At 48.0% G+C, this 27,332-nt stretch overlaps 1 protein-coding gene across 4 annotated transcripts in view; it reads right to left on the reverse strand.

Moving 5' to 3' along the window:
• The window catches only part of PHACTR3 (phosphatase and actin regulator 3), a 407,993-nt gene that overhangs the window by 49,150 nt on the left and 331,511 nt on the right, over positions 1-27,332 (reverse strand). For all 4 annotated transcript variants that reach the window (XM_059895900.1, XM_059895899.1, XM_059895898.1 and 1 more), the window contains 3 exons: positions 22,029-22,241; positions 19,292-19,466; positions 18,228-18,475 (listed from right to left, as the gene is read on the reverse strand). In XM_059895900.1, coding sequence (XP_059751883.1) covers positions 18,228-18,475; positions 19,292-19,466; positions 22,029-22,241 — 636 coding nt within the window. The remainder of the gene's footprint in view (positions 1-18,227; positions 18,476-19,291; positions 19,467-22,028; positions 22,242-27,332) is intronic.

Here is a 27,332-nt window from a genome sequence, read left to right on the forward strand (position 1 = left end):
CTATTTTAGTTTTGAACACGGTCGTCTACCCCACGGCATGCTCCTTACTCCGGAGGCTTGGCCTTCCTGGGGTTTTGAAAGACGGTCCATGGTGCTCTCCGAGGTCTCTCCGCGGCCTGGGCTGCATCCCAGCATCCCTGGCCTCCAGCACCACGTTCCTCCTTTGCTCCTACAGGTGATCTCTGCTAAGTCCTGTGGAATTCTGTCTGCCCTCGGCCAGCTGAATCTCCACGTGAACTTCTGGGGCCCCCTTCACAGACCCCCCTTTTCCAGGACCCTGTCCTACAAACTCCAGCTGCTTCAGCGACACAGAACCGCATCTAGGTCTCCCCATCTTGGCGTGATCACCACTCTGCTTGGAGGCCACCTCCCTGCACCACCCCCCGCCCAGGAAGATGCTCCAGGCAGAAAGCTGGACTATCAGGTGCAGGGCTCACTCTGTGTGTAACCCTGTCTTCCAAGGATAAGAGTGAATTTCAACGTGAATTTCAAATGTGAGCTAGTACTGCAATTTCAGTGGATAATTCTGTGCATCACTATAATTCCACAGCCCCAGAGTTCTCTGGAGTTTGGAGCCTGGAAAAAGCATCACTGCCTGTCACAAGAGGAAAGAGAGGGTGCCCTGCTGTGTCCAGAGCTGTGTGCAAGGGACAGGGGGTGGAGTCTGGGCCCTGAGTTCCAGCCCAGACCCATCTCATAACAACTACCCACGGAGCCCAAACCAGCCGATTAATCTCCTGGGCCTCAGTCTTGTCATCTGTGAAATGGAGCAATGGAACCCAGCCCAGGTCACATCTCCTGTGTTTCTTCCAAGGTTCATCACCTCAGTCGTCACTGAGGACCTACTACGTGCCGGGCGCTGTGTTGAGAATGACACAGAAATGGGCCACAGTGCCTGAGCCAAGGGAACTAAGAATCTGAGACAAGGACAAAGCAAGTCCCCCTGAAACCTGCCCCCTTGCACAGAACAGGAGATCTCTGTGGTCACCCAGCTGCCGCAGTCAAAAGAAAGGATGGCTTTCCGACCAGGGCTGCTACCCTTCCTCTGTGACTTGGAGCATCTAGGGTCCCATACAATGCAGACCCTGATTCAGAGGGTCAGGGTGGAGCCCAAGACTCTGCATATCTGAGCTCCCAGGGGACCACTGGTGAGGAGGCCGGGGACCCTTCTCTCTGCTCAGCTCCTCCTGTGCAGGGGTTTCTGTGCCACTGTGGTCAGCAGGATAATGGCCCCAAAGATGTCCACGTCCTGTCCCCTGCACAGAGGGACCTCCATCAACACCTGCCCGCTGCTGGGTGGTGCTAAGCACATTGCCCACTTCATCCTGCGTCATCCTCCTGGCGGCTCCCTCAGGCCCTGGAAGACTTCTGCCCCGAGGGTGGCCTCCTGGGCCAGAGCAGGTCGCCCTGCTCCCCATTAGGACAGAGAGGAGTGGGCAGCCAGGGGCAGCCCTTACTGCCCTCTCCAGAAGGGCCTGCGGGACAGTCTCACAGAATTAAGACTTCAGGTTCTTAAAGTAATTCTCCAAGGGAATTGAGATGTCCTGTTTGAGGGGAAACTGAGGCTGCAGGAGAACTGAGAGCCCCAAGGCCGTGAATGCTGGGCCCGAGTGGACAAACTTTTAGGGACAGTGAGGTGCCCTGGAGAGTTTGCTGATGGGTGATCCCTCACGGCTACAGAGCTAGAGAGACCTGCGTTCAAAACGGGCACGTGTCCCCCCGCCACCTTTGCCTTGGTTTCCTCAACTGGGAAAAAGGGAGAGTGATAGATAGTACGCGTCCCGTCAGGGGATTAGGTGATAGAACGGGAGAGAAGCTCTCAGGAAAGTACCCAGGTTGAAGCAATAGCACAAAGAAACAGCAGCTCTGCTGTGTCAGATTATCACTGGGCCTACGAGTCCCTCACACAGATCTGCTGCTTGGTGCTCAGTGAGAACCACCAGACCCTCACAGGGTCCCCCGCAAACGGCCCACCAGCTTGTCCCAAAGAGGCCCCTCTTCCAAGCATCTTGCATCCCAGTGGCTCTCTACAGCGCCACCTAGTGTGCATGCGGGGAATGGCCGGTGTCCAGGTAATGTCAACCCCAGAGCCCCAGGCCAAGCCCAGGCAGTGACCGCTGGTGTTCTGTTCACTCATCCTGCAGTGAGGACAGGTGATCCCTCTCCTCACCTGACTCAAGTGACTCTTCACATCACAGGATTCACCGCAAGGGGCCTTTCAATAACCTTCCACCACATTTAAAATAGGATTCAAATAACATTACACATTTTAGCTTTTACTTTTCACAAGTGGGTCCAGGCGAAAGGATGCCAGAGCCTGCAAAGAGGGCCACCCTTTCTTTCAGTTCAGGAAACACCACAAAGTGCCCGGCCTCACCTCTCCCCACAGCAGTGTTCCTGTGTCATCACATCATGCAGCCCGATGTGACAGGATTTCTCATCCAGACACGGCCCTCTTCTGCCTCCTTGCCTTGATGCTGACCGGCAGCTTTTAATGTAGCCAGGAACTCCTCAGGTGGTCTAGTTTTTCCTTAGAATCCTTGGGGACCCAGAGCTGGGACATGAAGTACTTGTTGAATAAACAACAAAGCAGATTTTTGTATAAAGCTTTGTGGACAATTCTAGCTTTTATACTATGGTGGACCTATCAAGGATGAACTTTGGACCAGGTGCACCAGAATCACTGCCCCCCATCTATGCACTTGCCGAAATGCCAATCTCTGGGCCTCACTTTCAGAATTCAGTAGGTCAGGCTGTGGTAGAAAATGAAAATATTAACACAATGGCTATTTCATGTCATCTTTCCTTCATAACTACTTTTGTGTGCATTTTGTAACACTTGCAATACATTAGTATGGTACCGCTCATATATACAGTTTATAAATAAATAAATGAAAACAAATGTAATACATAATGAAATAAATAATGCACAAATATCCAGCGTATACTTTTTTTTTGCTCCTGGGATGCACCAACAGAAAGCTTTGTGACCCTCTCCTTAGATTGTTGGCTCTAAATGCTCATCTGGTCACAGCCCCACTGAGAATGATTTGCTAGGTCCCTGGTTTTCAGCGTAAAGCCCTGCCCCTGAGTGTCACTAGCTGTGGAACCCCTCTTGGGGGTTCTGTTTAGGTTCAAGATGCCACCCTGTCTGCTCAGGACACAGAACAGCCCCCAGGGTCCCACTGGGCGAGTCCTCAAAGCAGGTCACACAGCTCCCCAGGACCTCCGTCCCCGACAGGTGATGCAGCTAGGACGGAAGGATCAGGCAGGTGTGGGAGCTGCCCTGAAGCTGTGCAGAGATCACTCCCTCCTATGACCATTGCCTGGGGTGAGCTGCTGGGGTCCCTTCAAGAATCACTGCACTCTTTCGAGCCCTGGTCTGGGAAGATCCCACATGCCGCAGAGCAACTAGGCCCGTGAGCCACAACTACTGAGCCTGCGCATCTGGAGACTGTGCTCCGCAACAAGAGAGGCCGCGATAGTGAGAGGCCCACGCATCGTGATGAAGAGTGGCCCCCGCTTGCCGCAACTAGAGAAAGCCCTCGCACAGAAACGAAGACCCAACACAGCCAAAAATAAATAATAAATAAATAATAAATAAATTAAAAAAAAAAAAAAAGAATCACTGCACTCAGAATCCCAGGTGTTTATCGCTTATTTACACTCGCCCCCAAACAGATGCAATTTGCCAACAGGAGCGATATTTTTTGCCATTAGCAATATTGACACTTGACACCATGGCTGCGATTCTTAGCCTTCTCAGGTTACCTGGGAAACTGAAAAAAGTGATGGAGAATGAGATTCTCACATCAATGCTATGCTCACACCAACTAAGACCGTCAGAATTGGCCCCCTTCCTGCATACACATGCTGGGCCCCAGGTGGTCCAAGCCAGCTTTAGTTTCTTAAGTGCTCCCACCTCTGCCATGTCTCTGAGACTTTATCCACCTGGCAAACTCTTACTCATTCTTCAAAACCCTATTGAAAACTCCTCTGGTCCCCCTCCTGACATCTGCCCACCACCTAACCTGTTCTTAGCCCAGGCGTCGGCTCCTCTGTTGCAGGCATTGTTGAGTTGCATTACTCTTGCCTGCCTGTGTGTTTGTAAGACTGAGAACTCCCCAAAGCAGGAATGGGGTCTTTTCCAAAAACGCCTATCCTTACTGATTTGCTAATGATAAAAGTAAGACATGCCCATTAAATCCAAAGTAAGCAGAAGACATGGCAAGAACTAGAGCAGAAATCAGGGAAATTAAAAATAGGACATCAACAGAGAAAAACCAACAAAACCAAAAGCTGGTTCTTTGAAAAGATCAATAAAATCAATAAGTATCTAGCCAGACCAAGAGAAAAAGATAAAGGACACTAATTGCTAATATCAGAAATAAAAGAGGGAACATTAGTATAGGTAATATGGATGTTAAAATGATATTAAAGGAATACTATGAACAACTCTGTGCCCACAAATTGGATAACCTAGATGAAATGGACGAATTCCTTGAAAAAACACAATCTGCCAAAACTCACACAGGAGATAGATGATCTGAACAAGCCTCTACTAAACCACCTGAATCAATCATTAATAATCATCTAAAACAGAAAGCACCAGGCCCTGATGGGTTGACTGGTGAATTCTACCAAACTTTTAAGGAAGAAATTATATCAGTTCTCTACAATCTCGTTCAGAGGATAGAAGCAGAGGAAATCTTCCTCACTCATTCTACGTGGCCAGGATTACCCTAACACCAAAACCAGACAAACACAGTACAAGAACAAAGATCAGTATCTCTCAGGAACACAGATGCAAAAATCCTTAAAAGATTAGCAAATCGAATCCAAAAATGTATAAAGAATCATACACCACAACCAAGTGGGATTTATACCAGGTATGCAAGGCTGGTACAGCATTTGAAAGCCAATTAACATAATCCATCACATCAACAGGCGAAAAAGGAACAATCATATGATCATATCAACTGATGCAGAAAAAGCATTTGACGCGTCCAACAACCATTTATGACTTAAAAAACTCAGTCAAGAGTGACGTCAGCAGGGAATTCCCTGGCTGTCCAGTGGTTAGGACTTTGCACTTTCACTGCCAAGGGCCTGGGTTCAATTCCTGGCTGGGGAATGACGTCAGCAGCATGGTGGATGAGACGCCCCTTTGCCTCTCCTCTTCAATCTACAACCACAGCTAAACAAAGCTGCCTCTGCCCACCATGTCAGGACACCAGAGAATTCCGTACATCTGTGCATCTGAAGGTGTGTGGACTGGATCACACAGAGGCAGCGGAACCTGGGGGACAGCAGAGGTGGTACCTGTGACCCTGGAACCCCAGCCCCAGTAGCCAAGCCCACAACCCCAGAGAACTCAGTTGCATCAGAGGAGACAGTGCACACAAATCCAGCCTCCTGGCCACAGTGGTGTCCACGGCCACAGGGGAACACGTGGCAGTGGAGGCAGGGCCTGTGATCCATCCCTCCAGTCACAGAGGTGCCCATAAATCTGGCCCCCCTCCCTGCCTGCAGCAACAATACCCATAAACCCCCAAACCCAGGACACGACAGAGGCACTCACGACCCTGGCTTCCCCTACCACAGTGGAGCCTGTGACTCAGGAGACCCCAGACACAGTGGAAGTGCCCGTCATCCCAGTGTCCCAGGTGGTGACCAGCAGCAGCAAGGCACCAATGACCCCAGATACACAAGCAGGGACAACAAGGGCACCCAGTGGAGGGTGGAAAGTGCCGATTCTCAAAGGTGATCTCAGGTAAAAGAAACCAAAAACTTGTGCTATAGCACGACCTACTGGAAAAGAAAAGAAAGGCCTCTAATTTTTAACCTGTTGAATTGTTAGAATCAAGTTAAGATAGAAAAAAAAAAAAAAAGCTTTACCTAAAGAAAAAAGGTGTTTACTAGTTCAAATGCAACAGCAGAGGGACAACTCATCAAGTACCAGGAAGAACCACAGTAACATTGTACCACAAGAAGAAAATGACAATTCTCCAGAAACCAAACTTAAAGTCATGGAATATTACGATATCACTGATAGAGAATTCAAAAAAGCTGTCATGAAAAAACACAATGAGCTACAAGCAAGCTCAGAAAGGCAGTTCAGTGAGCTCAGGAATAAAATGAAAGAACAGAAGGAATATTTTACCAAAGAGACTGAAACTCTAAAAAAGAACCAAACGGAAATTATGGAGCTGAAGAATTCAATAAACAAGATGGAGAACACAATGAAAAGCACTGGAAATAGAGCAGACCACATGGAAGAGAGAATTAGTGAACTTGGAGATGGAAATCTAGAAATGATTCAGGTAGAAGAAGAGAGAGAATTAATATCTTAAAAAATGAGGAAATTCTATGAAAACAAAATGACTCTTTTAGGAAGGACAACATTAGGATAGTGGGTATCCCAGAGGGAGAAAAGAAGGAGAGGGGAATAGAGATATTATTTTCAAAAAATAATAGCTGAGAACACCCCAAGCCTGGGGAAGGAACTGGATATACAAGTCCATGAATCTAAAGGAACACCTAATTACCTCAGAAAAGACCTTCTTTCTCTAAGACACATTATATTAAAACTGTCAAAAGTCAATAACAAAGAAAGAATTTTAAAGGTAGCCAAAGGAAAAAGAATGATAACCTACAAAGAAACTCCCATTAAGCTACTAGCAGATTTCCCAGCAGGAACTCTATAGGCCAACAGACAGTGGAATGACATTCTCAAAATACTGAAAGAACTGTCACCCAAGAATACTCTATCCAGCAAAGTTATCATTCAGATACGAAAGAGAAATAAAGGCTTTCCCAGACAAACAAAAGCTGAAGGAGTTAGACCTGCACTAGGCCTGCCTTACAAGAAATATTGAAAGGAACTCTTCTACCTGATACAAAAAGGCAAAAGTACACAAATCTTTGAGTAAGGTGCTAACAGACAGAATCAGAAATTGCAACTATATATCAGAATAGGTTTTTAAATACTTATTATAGTATAAAGGTTAAAGAGGAAAAAAGCAGTAAAAATAACTATACTACCTTCAATTTGGTAAGAAACTCACAACATAAAGAAGGATAATTTGAGACAATAAAAACATAAAACAGGAAGAGGAAAAGGATGGAAACCATATAGGCAAATGAAGATAAGATGCTATCAGCGGAAAAAGGACTATTTTATCTATGATATGCTTTATACAAACATCATGGTACGCACAAAACATAAATCTAGAGCAGAGACACAAAGCATAAAAAAAGAGGAAACTGAAAAAATATCATAGAACATCACCAAGCTGAAATAACAGAAACACAGGGAAAAAGAAACAATGGCGATATAGAGCTACCAGAAAACAAAAGATAAAATGGCAGTACTAAGTCCTCATCTCTCAATAATCACCCTAAATATAAAAGGATTGAACTCACCAATCAAAAGGCACAGAGCAGCTAGCTGGATAAAAAATAAGACCCAACTATATGCTGCTTCCAGGAGACCCACATCAGCTCTAAAGACAAACATAGGCTCAAAGAGAGGGTATGGAAGATGATACTACAAGCAAATAGCAGCTGAAAAGAAAGTGGATGTAGCCATACTTATATCAGACAAAATAGACTTCAAGCCAAAAAAGGTAACAAGAGACAAAGATGGACATTATATAATGATAAAGCGGACAATTCATCAAGAAGACATAACAGTTATTAACATACATGCACCTAACACAGTAGCACCAAAATATATAAAGCAATTATTAACAGGACTAAAGGAAGAAACTGACAACAACAACACAATAATAGTTAACCCCATACTTACATCTATGGATAGATCATCCAGACAGAAAGTCAATAAGCAAACAGTGGCCTTAAATGAAACATTAGACCAGATGGATTTTATAAACTTGTACAGAACATTCCATCCAAATGCAGTAGAATACACATTCTTCTCAAGTGCAGATGAAACATTCTCAAGGATAGACCATGTACTGGGACACAAAACAAAGCTCAGTAAATTTAAGAAGACTGAAACCATATCAAACATCTCTTCCGAACACAACGGTATGAAACTAAAACTCAACTACAAGAAGAAAACAGGAAAAATCACAAATATGTGGAGACTGAACAACATGCTACTGAACAACTATTGGGTCAACAAAAAAAAAATCAAAAAAGAAATTAAAATTATCTAAAGACAAATGAAAATATGGCATACTGAAATCTATGGGATGCAGCAAAAGTGGTACTAAGAAGGAAGTTTATAGCAATACAGGCCTACCTCAAGAAACATGGGAAATCTCAAATAAACAATCTAATCTTGCACACCTAAAGGAACTAGAAAAAGAAGAACAAAGCCCAAAGTCATTAGAAGGAAGGAAATAATAAAAATCAGAACAGAAATTAAAAAAATAAAATAGAGACTAAAAAGACGATAGAAAAGATCAATGAAACTAAGAGTTGGCTCTTTGAAAAGATAACTTGACAAACCTTTGGAAAGAATCACTAAGAAAAAAGAAGACTCTGATAAATAAACTCAGAAATGAAAGAGGAGAAATAATGAAAGTCACAGAAATGCAAAGGATTACAAGGATTATAAGAGAATAGCTGTACTCCCAACAAACTGGGCAACCTAGAAGAAATGAACAAATTCTTAGAATCATACAAACTTCCAAGGCTGAATCATGAAGAAACAGAAAATCTGGAAAGGCTGATCACTAGTAAGAAGATTGAAAGAGTAATTAAAAAAAAAACTTCTCCAAAAACAAAAGTCCAGGGCCAGACAGCTTCACAGGTGAATCTTACCAAACATTCAAAGATTTAGTATCTATCCTTCTCAAACTCATCCAGAAAGTTGAAGAAAATGGAACGCTTCCTAACTCATTTTAAGAGGTCAGCATCATCCTGATACCAAAACCAGACAAAGACAACACAAAAAAAGAAAACTACAGGCCAATATTTCTGATGAACATAAACGCAAAAATCCTCAACAAAATATTAGCAAACTGAACACGTGTGCTACCTTAAAAGGATCATACACCATGATCAAGTGGGGTTTACTCTAGGGATGCAAGGATGGTTCAACATCCACAAATCAATCAATATGATACACCACACTAACAAAATGAAGGATAAAAATCATATGATCATCTCAGTAGATGCAGAAAAAGCATATGACAAGATTCAACAGCTATTTATGAGAAAAACTCTCAACAAAATGGGTATATGAGGAATATGCCTCAACCTAATAAAGGCCACATATGACAAACAAACCCACAGCTAACATTATACTCAATAGTGGAAAACTGAAAGTTATCGCTCTAAGATCAGGAAGAAGGCAAGGGTGTCCACTCTCACCACTCTTGTTCAATGTCGTATTGAAAGTCCTAGCCAGAGAAATTAGGCAAGAAAAAGAAATGAAAGACATCCAAATTGGAAAGGAAGAAGTAAAATTGTCACTGTCTGCAGACAACATAATTTTTATGTATAGAAAATCCCAAAGACTCCACCAAAAAACTACTCAAAATAATGATTACAGTAAAGTTGCAGGGTACAAAAACAATATATGAAAATCCACTGCATTCCTATAAACTAACAATAAGCTAGCATAAAGTAAAATTAACAATTCTATTTACAATTGGTACCAAAAAAGGAGTAATTTTAATCAAGAAGGCCAAAGACTCGTACATTGAAAAATATAAGACATTGTTGAAATAAATTGAAGATACAAAGAAACAGAAAGATACTCTGTGTCCTCATTGGATTAAAAGAATTAACATTGTTAAAAAGTCCACATTACCTAAAGCAATCTACAGAGTCAATGCAATCCCTATCAAAATCCCAATGACATTTTTCACAGAAATAGAACAAAAAATTCTAAAATTTATATGGAAGCACAAAAGACCACAAATACCCAAAGCAATCCTGAGAGAAAACAACAAATCTTGAGGTATCACATGCCCTGATTTCGAACTATATTACAAAAGCCATAGTAATCAAAACAGCATGGAATTGGCAGAAAAACAGATACATAGATCAAAAAAGAACAGAATTGAGATCTTAGAAATAAACCCACATATATATGGACAAATAATTTACAACAAAAGAGCAAAGAACATACTACAGAGAAAGGACAGTATCTTCAATAAATGGTGCTGAGAAAACTGGATAGATAGATAAGAAACTAGACCACTGTCTCACACCATACACAAAAATTAACTCAAAATGGATTAAAGACTTGAATGTAAGACCTGAAACCATAAAACTCCTAGAAGAAAACATAGGCAGGATGCTCTTTTTACATCAGTCTTAGCAATATCTTTCTATGTATGTCTCCTCAAGCAAAGGAAACAAAAGCAAAAATAAACATATAGGATTGCATCAAACTAAAAAAGCTTCTGCACAGCAAAGGAAGCCATCAACAAAACTAAAAGACAACCTACCTGATGGGAGAAGATATTTGCAAATCATATATCCAATAAGGGGTTAATATCCAAAATATATGAAGAACTCATACAACTCAACAACTCCAAAACACAAAATCTGATTGAAAAGTGGGCACAAGATCTGAACAGACATTTTTCAAAAAAAGACATACAGATGGCCAACAGGCACATGAAAAGATGTTCAACATCACTAATTATTAGGGAAGTGCAAATCAGAACTACAGTGAGATATCACTTCATGCCTGTTAGCATGGCTATTATCAGAAAAGCAAGAAATAACAAGGGTTGGAGAGGATGTGGAGAAAAGGGAACCTTTATACACAGTTGCTGAGAATGTAAGTTGGTGCAGCCACTATGGAAAACAAAATGGAGATTCCTCAAAAAAAATAAAAATAGAATTACCATACAATCCAGCTATTCCACATCTGGTTATTTATCTGAAGAATACAAAAACACTAATTCAAAAGGATATATGCACTCCTATGTTCATCACAGTATGATTTACAATAGCCAAGAGATATGGAAACAACTTAACTGCCCATCAAGAGATGAAGGGATAAAGAAGTTGTGTACATACATACATGCACACACACAACAGAATACTACTCAGCCATAAAAAAGATAAAATCCTGCCATTCGCAACAGCATGAATGGACCTGTAGGGTATTATGCTAAGTGAGACAAGTCTGACAGAGAAAGACAAACACCAAATGAAATCACTCATGTGTGCAATATAAAAAACAAACAAATAAACCAAACCAAACCAAACCAAAATGTAGATACAGAGAGCAGAGTAGTGGTTACCAGAGGGAAACAAGGGGGAAGGCAAAATGGACAAAGGGGGTCAACTGTATGATAATGGATTGAAACTCAGTTTGGGGTGGTGAGCACACTGTAGTGTATGCAGTAGTAAAAATATAGTGTTGTACACGTGAAACTCATATAATGTTATAAACCAACGTTACCTCAATTAAAAAAGCCACATCAGTAAACTTAATAAAGAGGAACTTCTTCAACTTGATAAAGAATATCTACAAAAACCGAGAGCTAACAACATCCTTAATGGTGAGAAACTCAAAGCTTTCCCACTAAGATCAGGAACAAAGCAAGATGTCTTTTCCATCATTCCTTTTCATTATCATACTGGAATAGGAGCTAACGCAAAAAAGAGAAGAAAAGGAAATAAAAGGTACACAGAGTGAGAAGACATAAAACTGTCTTTGTTTTCTGATGACACAATTATCTATGTAGAAAATCCAAAAGAATCGATGAAAAACTCCTGGAACTAATCAGTGATTGTAGCAAGGTTGCAGGATACAATGTTAATATACAAAAGTCAATTGCTTTCCATTATACCAACAATGAACAAGTGGAATTTGAAATTAAAAACATAATGCCATTATGTTAACACCCCCCAAAATGAAACAGTTATGTATAAATCCAACAAAATATATACAAGATCTATACGAGGAAAACTACAAAACTCTAATGAACAAAATCAAAGAACCAAATAAATGGAGAGATATTCCATGTTCGTGGACAGTAAGACTGAATATTGTCAAGACGTCAGTTTTTCCTAATGTGATCTATAGGTTCAATGCAATCCCAATCCAAATCCCAACAAGGAATTTTGTGGATACTGGCAGATATTCTAAAGTTTATATGGACAGGCAAAAGACTAAGAATAGCCAACACAATGTTGGAGAACAAAGTTGGAAGACTGACACTACTCGACTTAGTTTACAGTATGGTATTGGTGAAAGAATAGACAAATACATCAATAGAACAAAATAGCGAGTTCAGAAATAGACCCCCACATAAATACAGTTAACTGATCTTTGACGAAGGAGCAAAAGCAATACAATGAAGCAATGATAATCTTTGCACAAATGGTGCTGGAACAATTGGACATCAACATGCAAAAGAACAAAAATTAAAAATGAATCTAGACACAGAACTTTCACCTTTCACAAAAATTAACTCAAAATGGACCACAGACCGAAATGCAAAACACAACACTCTAAAAGTTCTAGATCACCTAGGAGGAAACCTAAGTGACCTTATGTATGGTAATGACTTTTAGATACAAGACGAAAGGCACACTCCAAGGAAGAAACAATTGATAAGCTGGAGTTTATTAAGTTAAAACTTCTGTTCTGTTAAAGACAATGTTGAGAGTATAAGGAGAAGAGTCATGGACCGGGAATAAATATTTGCAAAAGACACGTCTGATAAAGGAATGTCATCCAAAATATACAAAAAACTCTTAAAACTCAACAATAAAAAACCAAATCACCCAATTAAAAAATGGTATTTATCCAAAGGAGTTGAAAACTTATACCCACACAAAAACCTGCACATGGATGTTTATAACAGCTTTAGTCATAGTTGCCAAAACTTAGAAACAATCAAGACTTCCTTCAGTAGGTGAAGGGATAAATAAACTGGGATACAGCCAGACAGTGGAATATTATTCTGCATTAAAAAGAAACGAGGGGGTGGGGGAGGAGAGAAACAGGTGAGGGAGATTAAGAGGCACAAACTTCCAGTTAAAAAATAAATGAGCCACGGGTAGGAAATGTACAGTGTGGGGAATACAGCCAATAATTACATGATATCTTCATATGGTGACAGATGGTAACTAGATTTATCATAGAGATCATTTTGAAATGTATAGAAATATTGAATCACTATGTTGTATACCAGGAATTAATGTAGTGTTGTAGGTCAACTATACTTCAAAAACAAACTCATAGAAAAAGAGATCTGATTTGTGGTTACCAGAGGTGGGAGATGGAAGCAGGGGGAATTGGATGAAGGTGGTCAAAAGGTATAAACTGCCAGTTATAAGATAAATAAGTACTAGGGATGTAATGTACAACATGATAAATATGATAAATATAATTAACACTGATGTATGTTATATATGAAAGTTACTCAAAAGAGTAAATCCTAAGAGTTCTCATCACAAGGAAAAAATATTCTATTTCTTTAATTTTGTATCTATATGAGATGATGGATGTCTATTAAACTTACTGTGGCGTTTCAGGATGTATGTAAGTGAAAACCATTACGCTGTATACACCTTCAATTTACACAGCATTACGTGTCATTTATATCTCAACAAAACCAGAAGAAAAAATAAAAATAAGAAAAAAAATTAAATATCATCTAGCCATGAAATGGCAAGGCAGAAACATAAATGTATATTACTAAGTGAAAGAAGCCAATCTGAAAAGACTACCTACTATATTATTCCAAATACGACCTTCTGGAAAAGACAAAACTATGGAGACAGTAAAAAAGATCAGTGGTTGCCAGGGGTTGGGGGGAGGGAGGGATGAACAGGCAGAGCACAGAGGATTTTCAGGGCAGTGGAACTCCTCCATATGATACTGTTAAGGCTGGACACGTCATTATGCATTTGTCCAAACCCATAGAACGTACAACACCAAGAATAAACTCTAACATAAATTATCGACTTTGGGTGACCGCGTGCCAGTGCAGGTTCATCAGTTGTAACAAATGCACCATCTGGAGGGGATGTTGATAATGGAGGGCGCTGTGCAGGTATGGGGCAGGGGAAGATGGGAAAAGTCTATATTTCTTCTTAATTTGCTGTGAACCTAAAATTGTTCTAAAAAACAAAATCTTTTAAAAAAATCACCTTTGATGGACTTGAGAATGTCCCCAATTACCTGGCGCTGACTGCACATGCCCACAAAGGTACCGTGTGTGTGGACACACATGCATGCAAGCCTATGTGGGAGCATAAACACACCACACGAGGCACAGACACAACAGCCTGTAATGCATCTTTGTGTTGATTGAGACATCGTATGTGCCCTGCATGGAAATCCAACGGCCAGACCCAGACTAAAGCAAATACATTTTTCACTCCAACTGGATCCAGCAGGACGGTCTTCTAGCTGATTCAGGGGCACGTCTGCCTCGGATGGGGCCTCCACCACCTCCAGAAATTAAACCCTAATGTAGCTACTACTAGAGAATTCAGGCTGGCAAGATGTTTGATAACAAACACTTCCTGTGGTGTTCACGCTGGATGAGACGCCACCTGCAAAGGCTCCATCGACAGTGAGTTATGAGAATAAATAAATAAATACCAGTGCAGTTTCTATGGTTAATAACTGATGAGGCCCCTGCCTGGCGCTTTTCTGCTTCTGCACCACAGAGATCTACAAATGACACACCAGCCGTGATGCTGGGAGCAGGGTTTGAACTCGAGAGAAGGAAATAAAAGCTGATCTTTGCCACTGTCCTACCAGGCCAAGCAGAATACGTTTATGGGCCTTTCCCACTATGAACCACTTTCCCCCAAAAGTAAGATTTATAGACTTTTCCCAGCACCGATATTGAATTTTTTTTCCTCCAAGCATGTTGTCCCAGAGGTTTGTAACTTTGAGGGAGTTGCAAACACACGTGAGAATATGATAAAGGCAAAGAATCCACTTTCTGCCCTGGATCTCAGGGGTTCAGGGACCCCGGATTGTGTACCGTGGCCTCAACTGCAGATGTCAGGGGTCAGTGTGTGGGCGTCGGGAATCCCCATCTGCCTCACTGTGTGCGATGGGCCCGGCCCGCCACAGGATGCTCTTAGGGTTGGATGTGAGCCCTTGACCTTGAGCCCCAGACAACGGTGCCCACAGAAGGCCCAAGAGGGGTGGCTTTACCTGGGTTTGCAAACAGTCAGTGCACTCCTTCCTGAGCACAGCCTGGTGGGATCCTGGGCATGTTAACAACAGCAGAGTTTCTAGAATGAGTTCCACCCTCCCTCTTCCTGTCACCACAGTCGAACACCAAGTTCAATTAAGGACGCCGGTTTGAGAAGACAAATAACAAGAGACTCAGGCTTGCCCCACGTCCTGGGAGAAACCTCGGAGGTGGCGAAACAGCTGATCTGCCACGTGAGGCTACAGACACCATCTCCTTTCATCCCGACACCCCATCATTCACTGATATTTATTGTGTGCGTAGGGACTGGCAGAGGAGTCACTTGTTTATGCCTGCCGGCTTCCTGGAGGAAGCGGTGTTTTAAACCCCGTGGAGCCGCACACACCTCCTGCGTGGTGAGCACGGGAGCCCTGTGGTCAAGGTGTGTAAGAAGCAGGGAGGGTGCGTGGCTGGGTCCCAGGGGGCGTGGAGAGGAGACAAGCCCGGGGGACAGGGACAGGCCATGCAGGTCCTGGTGAGGTCAGGGCGTTAAACCCCTCGGAAGCCACTGGAGGGATGTGAGCAAGGGGTGACGTTCCCTGACGTCTGCCTGTGTGGAGGGGCTAGAACAGAGGTGATGGCGCAGGCAGGGAGCCTCGGGGGAGGCTGAGCGCAGCAGAGGAGGACTGGCCCAATGTCTTCAAGGGGGGAGCCATTTGCGTGTCAGGTGCGAAGTCCAGAGAGCGGCAAGGTGGCCCCAGGCCACGGAAGGTCAGAGGCCCTGCTCACAGGGACAGGGAACGGTCTGGGTTTGGAGGCAAAGATCAAGAGCTCAGATCCAAAGATGTCAGGTCAGCCACACCTCCGAGACCCCAGGGGGACGCGCTGAGTGAACAGGGCAACCCCTCGGAGCTCGGGCCACGTGGGCTGGAGGACCTGTCGGATTGGCAGATGGCATTTAAAGCCACTCATCCAGCAGCTACTCACTGACTCCTACTTAGAACCAGGCACATGGGGACGAGGGGGCACCAGCCCACGTGGGACAGTAGTCAAACACATACATTAGGTAATCAGTAGTAATCAAATAATTGATAGACTTGTGGGGAGACAGACAACAGTCAGATAAGGACAAAAATCAGGGTAAAATTGCAACTGTGTCAAGCTCTGAAGGAAGGTTCACAGTGTTGTCATCAGAGCAGGGGAGGAGAAGGTTTGACCTGATCAGTGAGGGGTCGGGGGGCGACGCAGGCAGGGACCCGCTCAGGCCGCAGGGACAGTACCCGGCTCCTTCCCTCGGCAGGTCTCGTCTGAGGCACGTAGACTGGTCCCACTGCTGAGGACCCGGGCATGGGGTTGGGGGTAAAAGGTCCCAGGGGCCACCTTGGCTCAACAAGAAAAGGAACATGCTACACCATCAGGGGGGACCGTGTTGGGCAGAACAGTGACCCCCAAAGATTGGTGCACCTGGAACCTGGGAATGTGACCTTATTTGGGAAAAAAAAGATGTAATTTGCTTTTGTAAATGTAATTAAGGTAAGGATCTCAAAATGAGGAGATCATCCCAGATTATCCAGATGGGCCCTAACACCAATGACGAGTGTCCTTATAAGAGAAGGAGAGGACACGGAAGAGCTGATGTGAAGACGGAGGCAGAGATCAGAGCGAAGCGGCCACAAGGCAAGGACCCCTGGAGCCCCCAGCAGCTGGAAGAGGCAGGAAGGCCCCTCGCCTAGAGCCAGAGGGAGTGCGGGCCAGCAAGCAGAAGCCAGGGAGGCTCCAGACACCCAACAAGGCCCAGGGCAGCACCACCACAGAGAACTGTCCAGCCCCCAAAGTCACTGGGGCCGAGGCTGAGGGACCTGCTCCAGCCCTGATCCCTGTCTACGCCAGCCATTCTCGGATGTGTCCCGCGTCACCCCATCCGGCAGGATGCTGACAGGTGTTTAAGGGAAAGGGTCCCAGGGCCAGATAAGTTTGGGAAACATCACAAGCTTCAGCCTCTCCTTAGATGTCCAGGGCTCTATGGCTGTGAGTTTCTGCCACGAAGACCCCAGTTCAACAATCTGTCAGCCTCTTCCAACCTCATGGGTGCCGTGTCACCCCGCATGTACCACGGCACACGCTCCCAAAGTGCTTCACTAGACCAGCATGGAAAAGGCCCGGAGGTATGCAAGGTCACAGGAGGGGGTGACAGCCAAGGCCAGTGTCCAGCCCTGGGCTCCTGGTCTGTCCACCTGGTCACGGTTCCCCCTGCCTGTACCCACTTAGTACCAGCCAGCTCAGGTTCAATGCCAGCCCCTTCCCGACTCTCCACCAACACCAGACCAGGTCCCCAGTGGCTCCACCCAGAGCTCTGCTTGTGGCAGTGATGGTCACCATGAGATGCTTTCAGGAAGAACAACAACCCCTCACTTAGGAACAATAATCCTCCCCAAAGGCCTTACAGCCATGTCCACCCTTGACCCTCCTACAAGAGACAAAGCTCAGCACAGCCCGCACCAGGACGGAGCACCGTTTTACCTTCATCATGAGGGGTCTACAATGCGCTGTCTCTCTGAGCCCCCAGATCTTCAAGGGTAAGACAGAGCAAATACTCTGACCTTTAGAACATGTTGTGAGGACAGACACAGACCTCCAAGGGCCTCGTGAACATGTGGTCCTGAACAAACAGATGCTGCCGGGCTTATAGTATTTCTGAGATGACCGCTGGCATCAGCCCCTCTCTCCTTCCCTCCCTCCCACTTCCATCTCATCTCGCTTTCCTATTAACATTTTCTGCTACATTTTCCAAACGCTGGCCATCCGAGTGCCACTGACACCACCTCCTGCCATGTCACCCCAAGTGATGCGCTCAGTCACTTACTGAGCCACTTTTGTTTTTCCAGTACACGTGAAAATGAATATGCAATTGGCAAAATAAAACAAACTCACTCAGGTCCCTCCGAACTGTGCCCTGAGCCTGCCCGCAGGCAGCCTGCTCATGAAACAAGGAGAGGGGGGTATCCCTCTCCATCACTCCCCTGCCCCCTCTGTGCTGGCGGCAGAAGTGCCCCCTCGAAGGCGGGCTTGGGTGCGTGCCTCTGGTGGGAGGTTCCCACCCCGCGGGATCCACCCTCCGCTCACCAGAGATGATGGAGTCATTCAGGGCCTCTTCATCTTGATACAAAAGCAGGTCATCCTTGAGTTCGGAGTTCATGATCAAGTTCTCCTTGTTCTCCTCGGACTCCTTAGCCACGGTCCACTTGCCGTCCGAGGCTCCATCAAAGCTCCAAGCCTCCTCCCGCTCCTTGCCCCGCTCCACACTGCACGTCCTCGACAGCCGGACGTCCACACGCTTCTTCGGGGACCCCTTACTGTCCCTGCCTTGGAAACTGAACCAGAAAGGCAGTTCGTGTTATACGTTGTCCAGCTTCACCTGGAAACCCTGCAAAGTCGACTTGAAGACTTACAATGGGCGTTGCAAAGACGACCCCCAAGTATGTGCAGCCGATACACAGGACAAGAAGCGTCAGAGGCACACACGGCTTTGAGCCCAAGGCAAATGGCTGCTGGGAACGTGCTGTTCTGAATGTCACAGACATGCATGTAATACAACCCGCCAAGACTTAGAGCAGCAAACACTCAGATCAAGGATTTCCTCAGAACTGAGCAGGGCATTTTAGCTGTCCAATATTTCTGCCAAGCCACACACGTATCCCATTGTCTGGTTTGCCCTTCGATGACTCACTTGTCCTCAGTCTACGAGGCATATGAGACCAAGAATAAGAGTCAGCTTCCGAGCAGGCTTACTTGTGCTCTTGCCTGATGAAAACGGGAAGCCGTCAGAGTCCCGGGACATTGTAACGGCTACTTCTCCCTCTCGATTTTCCCCCGGGATGCTCCCAGCCAACCCTGGATCCCTGGATCCTCCGGGGGAAACGCAGGGACTCTGTGGCTGGTCCCCACGGTGCACATCACCCACTTGACCCCTCCTGGAAAGTGGCAACTGAGACCGGCTACAGACCAGCTGCACAGCCCGGTGCAAAATGAAAACATGAGCTCCTTGCTCAAAAGCTAGGAATTCCAAGATGGTGACAGCAGAGCACTGAGTCCAACCCGGAGCCCGTCCCCCGTAACTGCCCCCCATAAGGTTGGCCGCAGATGGGGATGTGGGCACACAGGTCCCCCTGCCAGGGGAGGGGCCTCACCTGTCCTGGCGGTGCTTGGTGGCCAGCGCCCTGTGCAGCTCCTCGATGACTCGGCTGGGGGGCAGCGGCCGGTGGACGGTGGTGAGATGTGGGGACCCCGTGGGCGTGGAAAGCTGGCCTCGGAGAGGAGGGTCAGTACTCTTCCCGCCAGAGCCTTGGAAGAGCGTGGTCTGGCCTGGGGCATGAGAAGAACCAACAAGAAGATAAGCCTTTGGGGTCAGGGAAGTGGGGCTTTGCTAAAACACAGGAGCCCGTGAGCAGAGAGGACGCAGGGCTCCCAGCCAGGTGAACCCACTCGTACCAGATGCTGCACCATGCCGCTTCGCCCCCAAAGCCGGAGATGAGGTTTGTCCCTGACCACTCCATCCTGCATCCCTGAGCTGAGCAGACAGCAGTGCCCACAGGCCCCCTGCGAGGTCTCAGGCACCGAAAGCCTCCTTCCCGTTTCTCTACTACAAACTCCTGAAGCCACACTTCCTTTTGCGGAACGTGGAAGAACTCCCCAACTCTACAGCCATCGCTCATCCTGGACCACCACCACGGCCCCCTCTGCTTCCCCACGTCATCCGTTCACGTCCACCGCCAACCCTGCACCTCACCGGAGGGGGCCTTCTAATCACAGCTCTCCCATTCTCCTGGGGACGAGATGTGGCCTGATGACGGCAAGTCCCAGGGCCCCGAAGGCTGCCCGTTAAACATATTTTATATATTTTTTCCTTTTTTTTCTTTTTTGGAATTGAAGTACAGTTGGTTTACAATGTTGTGTTAGTCTCAGCTGCACAGTAAAAGTGATTCAGATAGATATAGATATATAATATGTTTAACACTTAAACATATTTTGATATGTTTAAAATGTTGGCAACACATTTTTAAAATATTAAACACCACGCAGACCCAGCAAAGCAAGTCTGTGTGTGGGATTTGGGTGCAGGTGGCTCCCTGACACCTGGGGGAGGGTGGGCTGGGGGCCGCTGGTGGCTATCTCAGCCCAGCGAGCACCCGGGGTGGGTGGGGAGCGCTCGGTGTGTAGCCTCGGCCCCCCTGTGCCCCAGTTAAGCCCAGGTGAAGGGCCTTTCTCCTCCTCTGCTGCCACCTAGTGGCCAAGTGCTGAAGCAACTATTTCCCCCTAAAGGAAATTAAGACCAAGTCGCCAAAATGCAGTCTCAGCTATAAGAGATCCAGGCCACAGCTCGTAACCCTTCTGCCTCCTCCCGCTCCTAATCCAGTCCCCAGACTCCTCGGTGACTTGTCAGAAAAGGTCTCCGAAGTTCAGGAGCTCCTCGCCCCTGAGGGGCAGTCAAAGGAGCTGACCCAGGACTTGGGACATGGGGAGAGAGGAGGGCTCACGGGGGATGAAACAGGCCGAGGTCTGATCCTGTCTAAGCACAACGGGGACAGAGAGTCCCTGAACTAATTATACAGGAGCCAGAAGAAAGCGGGGTGGATGGTGCCTTATCCAGTGGATTTCCAACTGTCTCACGTTTCAATGGATGGAAAGGGGATTATCACACAGACTGTAACAAGATGCAGATTATTTGCCTCAAAACTTTAGTCTGTGTGGCCATGTCACCCAAGGACTGAACACTCTGACGGATTCCCAGAGATGGAGAAAGAGGCAGAAAGCAGACAAAGGGGTCAGATCGTCTGACTGTTCCTTCGATCACGGTTACCCACACTCGCTGAGCACCAGCTGTATGCAGGCGCTGGGATCTGGGGGTGATGGCAGAGTTCCCTCAACTGTAAAGTGGGGACACGTTCCCTCCCCAGAGGGGCTGGCCTCCTTGCAGTGCCTGGGGGTGGGCAGCTCCTGACAAGTGGTGAGCAGTCGTGTGACAGGTGGTGGCCAAGGATTAGAGCCAAGCTGCTGAAATCTGCTATCCACTCTCATCTTCATGACCCCGCCCTCAGAGGCAGCACGCAAGGATTTACTCTTAGAAACAATCGCCTCTTTGTGAAAGGCCTGCTTTCCCCCTGAGACCTGCAGTGTCTCCTGTTTCCAGCAGGGACGGGACAAGAAATACCCAAACTTGAAAAGACAACGCCCCTACTTCCTGGGACCCTTCAGCCAGTGTGGCCAAAGCTACAGAAGGCGATGCCTTTGCGGGCCTCTGCTCAGCCGTGCTTCCCTCTCTGACCACCAGCCTACAGTCCAGTGTGGATTCCTGGCTCTGCCTTGCTGGACGGAGCTCTCATGGAGATGAGCAGAGATCATGAGACAGACAGAGAGACAGAGGAAGGGGAGAAGGGGAGATGGGGAGATGGGGAGATGGGGAGATGGGGAGCGGGAGGGAGGGAGAGAAAAGAGGGGATGAGAGGGAGGGAGAGAGGAGGTAAGGAGAAGGAGACAGACAGACAGACAGACACTGACTTAGAAGCAGAAAGAGAAGGACAGTCAGACACCTGAATATCCAGACAGAAAGACAAAGCCGCCATCCTGGGGGCTGTGGCTACGTCTCCTGCATTCACCTTCTGGAAGAAACCTTTGAACGCTGCCCCACACGTGTTTGAGGGAGCCCAAGCTGTCTTCTCCTGACAACCAGAGCTCCTCCTTGCTAAGAACCGCCCTCCTGTCTCCAGCTCTGCTCCCCTGGACCTGCCCAGAGCCCCAGAGCATCGCAGAAGCAAAGGGTGAGAACCAGCCCACAGTGGGAGCCCAATCAGGACGGGTCGGAGGCATGGATGGATGAACGGAAGGAAAAAGGAAGCAAGGTGGATGGGTGGATGCACGTAGGCCCACCTGTGACACTTCTCGTGGTTCTGGAGCCTGCCTTGGGCGGTGGGGTGGGCAGCAGCGGGGGGCTGGGGAGCTGGCCCACGGATCTCTCCAGGGGTCTGGGAGGACTGTCCAGGGAGTCGGACCCAGCTAAGGCTTGAGAGGGCTCGTCCGTGGTAGGTGGGAGGCTGCCAGCAGCACCTGCTTCTTCATCTCTGGATGCTGACGACATCTTGGCTGGTTCAAAAGCAAAACAGAGAATTCACAAACCACAGTTCCTCTGGCTGGGGTGGGTGTGAAGACAGCAAGGGAGCTTCGGCTGGGTGGGCTTGTTATCACGGAGCAGGGTACAGAGGGGTCACCTCTCATAGACATTTGACTCCCCGTGAGTTCTACTATCAACAGAAACATCAGAAGCAGAGAGGAGGAGGAGGAGGGAGGGGGGAGGGAGGGAAATAACTTCAAGAGCGCGGGTGATTCTGTCCCTTTTTCCACTCAATAGGTAGTACTAAAGCTCCCACCTCACCTGGGGCTGCTGGTCACAAACACAGGCTTTGGAATCAGATGCCAGTTGGCCCCTGCACTTCCTCTGTGACCTTGGATGAGTTCCTGATCTCCTGTGTCTCCATTTACCCGTGGATGACATCGGACTAACAGCAAGAGTCCCTCACAGGATTGTGAGATTTAATCAAGAAGCGACAATGAGACGTGTGCCTGGCACGCTGCAGACCCTCAGATCCCGCAGTGACTGATTTTACACGCCTGGTCAACAACAGTCCTGCCCCTGAGTGAGGGCTGCGAGCTGAGTGGCAGGGGAACAGCAGGGGGCTTCAGCTTTGAGAAAGGGTCAGCCCGTCCACGGCCCCCCTCCCCTCTCCTTCCAGCTGCTGGCTCAGGCCCCTCCCGCTCCTGAACCACTGCTCCCCCCTCCCCTGGCCTGTCCACCCCTGGGCTTTCTCCCAACCCGTCAGCCTCTCCTTTCCCCCTTCTCTCTTTATCCAGCTCGAGTTCCACCATCCATCACTCAGGAACCATCTCACCAGCACCCCCAAGCCCTCTGCCTCCCTTCCTTTGCATTCAGCTAACTGGGAGCACCCCACCTCTGGGTGACCCTCCATCTGCCGGGTCCCGTCCCTGTGGAGTGCTGTGGAAGACAGACAGCGACAGAGAAGTCCCAGTCCTGGCCATCTCAGGACCACCACCCTCAGGGCCCTTGGCTCTGCCCCAGCAGGCAGTCACGCTGCTTCAGACCTTCTCTGTCTCTCTCCTACCTGCAGCTTCTCACTCCCTCCTCCTGTGCGGCCTCACCTCCAGCTTTACAGGGGAAAATGAGCCCATCAGACCAGGGGCTGGGGGCAGCGGGGGGAGCTCAAACCCAAACCAACCATCCCTGACACACCCTTCCTTCTTCCCTGACACAAGAAGAGAGGCGGCCTCCCATCCCCACCTCAGGACCCCAGCCCCCCTGCCCGCTCAGAGCACACACCCCAGGTGCCCCGCCCCACATCGTCTAATTTCATCTTTGCAGCCACCTAAGGGGGAAGATCCTAATACCCTCTGGGAACAGCCTGACAGAGCTGGCCCCAAAGTCACCGTGTGGGATTCATCCATCAGTCAGGGAACGCTTCTGGAGGTGGCACTGTCCGTGGTGCTGACCGAGGCAGGCTTGATCACTGCCCTCACAAAGCTTCAGTGAAACTCTAGAAAGGACCACCGCATGTCCCAGGCATCCCACTGGCTATCACCATTTCTGTCCTTTTGGCGTCCCTGTTGGAAGTTGAAGACCTCTCAAGCCAGGCCTTTTCCCTGTGAAGCTCATGGAAATGCAGTCTTTGCCTTAGAAGGGCTGGCCCTCCCAAATCCTGATAAGCAAGATCTGAGAAAAGAAACGTCCCCTTCCCACCCACTGCAGAAGACAGAGTCAGGTTTGTATCATGGGGTTAGTCTGAGCTGAGAACAGCCACTACAGAATGCTCCTTACCTTATGCCCTGCACCGATACCCATGTGAAAACACTACGGTTTTATTTTATTATTATTATTGACAATAATAACAAAACTGTCCTCAAAAGTATTATTTTTTCATAGGCGTTTTTTTTAAAGACTCCTAGACTTCAAGACTATTGTTATGTCCCATGACCTGTGACCTGCAACTTCTAAGAGTCTACAATTCTGATTGTTTTAGTTAATAAGTTTTGCAAAAATAACATTAAAATAAACGTTTTGTGCTTCTAGGTAAAAACAGTTGTGTGCTTTCCTCGGTAAGCCATAGGTGAGTGTGGAAAGGTCCCTTTTCTCCATGTGGGCACTGGTCCTATGACTTTGCTGGGCCTCCTGGCTTGTGTGAATCAGAGCAGGGCAGTGGACCCTGATCCTGGGGAGGCCATGCTCCCGGGCCCTCAGTGGCCAAGCTTGCAGCCGGAAGCACCGGCTGAGGGGCCGGAGTGAGCTTGAGTAGCCACTCGGTCCAGGCTTGGGTTCTATCCTCTAGGTATCCAGTGTGTTCCCAATGTCATGGTTTCGGGGGAGACAGGTGGCACAGGAATGGCTCACCTGACCTCAAGCTCACCACACCAGTCTCCCACATCCATCCTTTGCCTCTGTTGTGACTGACTCTTTTCCAGAGGAGTGACCTTGGTCTCCACCTCTCTGAGCCTCCGTTTCCTCATCTGTACAAACATCTGTATAAAACACCCTCTCCTGCCCACTGCAAGGGAGGGAGACTTCCATGAGGTCACGGAGGGGACGTCTGAAGCTATTCAGCACTTGGGACAGTCACAGGCCACACTGCCAGGGATCAAAGCATTATTTTGGAACGTGGATGAGTTTTCCTCTCATTCTAGGTCAGGGGTTCTCAACTTTGGCAGTATTGACATTTGGGGCCAGATAATTCTTTGCCTGTAAAATGTCTAGCAGCAGCCCTGGGCTCTATCTGCCAGATGCCAGAGTGACAACCAAAACTATCTTCAGACACTGCCCAACGTCCCCTGGAGGGTGGGATGCCCATGGTTGAGAGCCCCTGCTGGAGGCAGACACTACTTAGATCTCTAAGGAGATGCTCTGGTGGTGTCTCTTGGCGAGGGAAGCCTGTGGCGAGACCCACAGCTGTGACGTGCTCTCCTGGGTCCTGCCATCACGGAAACCCCGACCGGCCAGTTGCTCCCTCTGGGCCTTGGTCTCCCCGCACGGACCTGGGAGTCTGGACAAGGTGGGCGTGTTTGAACTGGGCTCCATGGGTCCCCCTTGGGAGGGCTGCCAGGAGAAGGGTTAACAAGGAGACGGCCCTGGGTCAGGGTCCCCACACCCGCGTTGGCCAGAGCAGGTCCCCGCGGCTCTGTCTCAGCACAGTCCTCCCACGTCTACCCCTGCACCTCCTCTGCGGCTTCTGGACACCTCGCCCCCTGGTTCCCTCCTGCCGTTCTGGCTGCACCTGCTCAGCCCCTCTCAGGCTCCCCCTGGGCTGCCCCAGGACCCAGCCCTTGGTCCTCTTCCCCATTAACCCACTCTCTCATCTAATTCTCTCCTCTGGCTTCAAATCCATCTCATCTCTGTCAACCCCCTTGATCCTTTCTCGGAGCTCCAGACTCATCCATTATCGGCCACATTGACACCTCCATCTGGAGGTCAAATAGTCAAAATGAATCATACGCAAACCCATCTCTTGATTTCCCAGGAGAAACCCCTCCCCAGTGCCTCTTCTCTCTCACTCATCCATCCATCCATCCCACAAGTGTCCTTGAACAGTTATGGGGCCCAGGTACCCTCCTGGGAGCTGTGGACATGGCACTGACCAAGACAGAGCCCCACCTTCACCAGACTCGGTACACGCTGCCCCCACCCCCCAAGCTGTCCAGCCAGACTGGACACAATGCTCAATCCCTCTCCTGTCCTCTCCACCTCATACCCACCCCTCGTATCTAATTCATGAATACATCCTGGGCACTCTACTTCCAAAATATTTCTCGGAAATATTGTCCTCCCAGTGTCAACTGCCACAGCCTCTGCCTGGACCTCAGCAATGACTTTCAAGCTCCTTCCCTTCCACGCATGGCACCCCAAACCCATTCTCTAAATGAGGGTCAGCAAACTTTTTCTGTAAAGGGCTTTGGCTTTGTAGGTTACAAGGTATCTGTTGGTGCAGAAAACTCTGCAAGGGCTGATTGACCCAAACAGCAAACTCCCCTGGCTGTGCACCCACGTGGACGTGTGGCCACCCCTCACCCTCAGTGCCACCCGATAGACCTTTCTCAGATGACAGAAATGCCTCCTCCTTGTCTGCTACAGTGAGCAGCTGACAAGCGGCCGGTGCAACGGGGGAGATGGATTTTTTTATTTTCTTTGGTTTTAATTCATTTAAATAGCCACGCAGCTAGTGGACAGAGCAGCTCTGGATTTCTGGGAGCGAGTCAGTGGTCACAGTCCTTCAACCAGAGAGGTCGCAGGGTAAGATTCTAACAGCCCCAGGGAGGTCCCCCTCCCCCCACTAGCCCAAGATGCAGTGGGTCCCCCACCCTCCGCTCTGAGGGCCCCGGGACCCAGCACACCAGGAACTCACCCCAAACACCCTCCTCCGATGTCTCTCCGCAAAACTCATCACACACTGACCCCCTCACACCCTGCCTGTCTAAGGGATCCTCGGTCTGGGAAACCGGTGTCTCAGCGTCTCCTTTGCCAAGCTACATCTTCCTGCGCATCTCACGCGAGTGTGCAGCTACCATTGTATTTCGGAATCTTGTCAAAACTGAAACGTTAACATCTGTTAAAGTCTCAAGTGTTATATCAAAAAAAATTTTTTTTTAAATGTAGAAGCCGACATCAGCTTTGCATGTTCCCCGCATTTGGAATCCCTCCCTCGGGGTTGTCGCTGTCTGGCCCTGACCAGCAGAGGTCGCTTCTCACCAGCTGAGCTCCCAGCCAAGGCCCTTCTGCCTGGGGCATGCTGCGGGGTGGCGGGCTTGCTTTATACCCAGTTTTCACCCACTGGAGACATTCTGAGACCGAGAGAGACCAGCCTGAGAGGAGGGACCTAGAGAGCTGGGGGGACAGCCGCCGTGGTCAGTTTCACGGAACCCCAGTGACACCCGGCATGTTCTCCGTCACGGCTCGGACAGCTGGCCCTGGGCAAAGAGACTGGCCAACTCCTGGAAAGAGGTTCCACAGCTCAGGGCCCAGCAGCTGCCAAAAGTTGAGTCCCAGGTGTCAGTGGGACCAGCACAGGCCCTGGACATCGATGAAGTGCGGCCACCAGCTGGGAGGCAGGTGCAGGGAGGGGGCCATCTCTGCCTGGTACCCGGGCTCACAGTGCCAGCACACGAGCTGGTCGTATAGAC

The sequence above is a fragment of the Balaenoptera ricei genome, chromosome 15 (assembly GCF_028023285.1).
Source record: "Balaenoptera ricei isolate mBalRic1 chromosome 15, mBalRic1.hap2, whole genome shotgun sequence".
In the NCBI taxonomy this organism is placed as follows: Eukaryota; Metazoa; Chordata; class Mammalia; order Artiodactyla; family Balaenopteridae; genus Balaenoptera; species Balaenoptera ricei.